Source organism: Salvelinus sp. IW2-2015, unplaced genomic scaffold (genome assembly GCF_002910315.2).
Source record: "Salvelinus sp. IW2-2015 unplaced genomic scaffold, ASM291031v2 Un_scaffold1457, whole genome shotgun sequence".
Taxonomy (NCBI): Eukaryota; Metazoa; Chordata; class Actinopteri; order Salmoniformes; family Salmonidae; genus Salvelinus; species Salvelinus sp. IW2-2015.
The window spans coordinates 120,299-122,692 of NW_019942919.1; the positions used below are offsets into that span (position 1 = coordinate 120,299).

Consider the following 2,394-nt stretch of genomic DNA (forward strand, 5'->3'; position numbering starts at 1 on the left):
CTTTTTCCAAGGTTTTTCTTACGTTAGAGCGTTATTCTAAAAAGGGATTAAATTATTTTCCCTCTTCATCAATCTACACATAATACCAAAGCAAAAACAGTGTTCTTATCTTATATCTCTTCTGAATACTTTCCGAATGATCTTGGGACCAAGTTACATTTATTACTCCAGAAGTTGACATGATTTATTGACGATGTGAATCTCTCTTCTTCCTCAGTCGACTTGGTCCGTTCATAGCGAAGCGGCGCACCCCTAAGATCCAGGAGCAGTACAGCCGGATCGGAGGAGGCTCCCCTATCAAGGCCTGGACCACCATGCAGGGAGAGGGCATGGTCAAACTGCTGGATGAGATGTGTCCGGAAACAGGTCAGAACGTAACACTTCATAGCCCATACATAACACTTCATAGCCCATACATAGCTCAGCGTTCAACACCATAGTGYCCACACAGCTCAYCACTAAGCTAAGGACTCTGGGATTAAACACCTCCCTCTGCAACTGGATCCTGKTCTTCCTGACAGGMCGCCCACATGTGGTAAGGGTAGGGGGGCTCCTCAGGGGTGCGTACTTAATCCCCTCCTGTACTCCCTGTTCACCCACGACTGTGTGGCCAAGCACAACTCCAACACCATCATTTAGTTTGCCGACAAGACAACGGTGGTAGGCCTGATCACTGACAACGATGAGACAGCCTATAGGGGGAGGAGGTCAGAGACCTGGCCTGGGTGGTGCCAGGACAACAACCTCTTCCCTCAATCTGAGCAAGACAAAGAAGCTGATCRTGGACTACACGCCCCCCATTCACATTGACGGGGCTGTAGTGGAGCGGGTCGAGAGTTTCAAGTTCCTTGGTGTCCACATCACCAACAAACTATCATGGTCCAAACACACCAAGACAGTAGTGAAGAGGGCACGACAACGCCTATTCCCACTCAGGAGACTGAAAACAATTGGCATGGGTCCCCAGATCCTCAAAGTTCTACAGCCGCACCATCGAGAGTATCCTGACCGGTTGCATCACCGCCTGGTATGACAACTGCTTGGCATCCGGCCGTAAGGCGTTACAGAGGGTAGTGCGTACAGCCTAGTACATCATTGGGGCCAAGCTTCCTGCCATCCAGGACCTCTATACCAGGCGGTGTCAGAGGAAGGCCCAAGAAATTGTCAGACTCCAGTCACCCAAGTCATAGACTGTTCTCTCTCTGCTACCGCATGGCAAGTGGTACCGGCGCGCCAAGTCTAGGACCAAAAGGCTCCTTAACAGCTTCTACTCACAAGCCATAAGACTTAACAGCTTCTACGCCCCCCCCTCCCCCATTTTGTTTTTACACTGCAGCTACTCACTGTTTATTATCTATGCAAAGTCACTTAACCCCTACCTACATGTACAAATTACCTCGTTATTTTATTGTTACTTAAACATTTTGTTTTAGTTTATTTAGTAAATATTTCCTTAGCTGCATTGTTGGTTAAGGGCTTGTAAAGTAAGCATTTAACGGTGAGGTCTACACCTGTTGTATTTGGTAACAAATAATACAGCTTTATTTTCCAATTCTGGCTTCCAATATTACACGTGGACAAACATTCGGTTTACATCGTGTCTTTTTTACAGGTTGCGGATATTTCCACTTGGGGCCAATTACCATGAGTAACAAAAACAATTCTGTTTTAAAAGATAAAATTCACACAATGTTTGTGTTAATTTTTTATGTTGTAGTTTGATATATATATTTCACTTGTGTATGATATGGTGATATAGTAGGGTCGTTCCTTCTTCACAAACCCTGGCAACTGGTCATGTGTAGGAAAGTCAGCCTGTCTCACTTTAGGCAGGATTTGATAAATCTTTTGGTAAATCTGGGCCAGAAGGTTTAGTTATCCTCACACACGTAATAGAGGCAAATATGTGATCCACATCTACAACAAATAGTACAACTAGAGGGTATTTAAAGTAACATTTAAACAAGGATTAAACTTTTTAGTCCAATGTTAACGTCTATTTGTGCTTGCTGCGGTAATTTGCAGTCTAGCCTCAAATTGTATGTAATATGTTCCGCTCAGACCTAAGGGATATTCCAGGATCTGTTGTGGTTTTACATAATAAAACAATCTACAGATAGGGTTGCCCGCCATTAAATTCATTCATCCAAGAAAGGAAATTGGCCCGAGCTGAATCTAGTTGATGATCCCTGACCTTTGACATTGGTTGGTTCAATGTTAAAGCCTCGTACGATAGCACACTTTAAAAAAATTAAAATAAATGGTACATGTCACTAAGGTAAAATGGGGTGTTTATTAAATTATAAGTAGAAAAGTTACATAGCACCATCAGTGGAAAAAGTTGTGCAGAACCCTGGTAATGTTTGGGCTATTAGTGTTTTGTCCAAATCAACT

The 2,394-nt window shown here is 43.5% G+C and overlaps 1 protein-coding gene across 1 annotated transcript in view; it reads left to right on the forward strand.

The window, feature by feature from the left end:
- Positions 1 to 2,394, forward strand: part of fech (ferrochelatase) — a 37,563-nt gene that overhangs the window by 3,000 nt on the left and 32,169 nt on the right. The window contains exon 4 of the mRNA XM_024138361.2: positions 218 to 366. Within this exon, the coding sequence (XP_023994129.1) occupies positions 218 to 366 (149 nt within the window). The remainder of the gene's footprint in view (positions 1 to 217; positions 367 to 2,394) is intronic.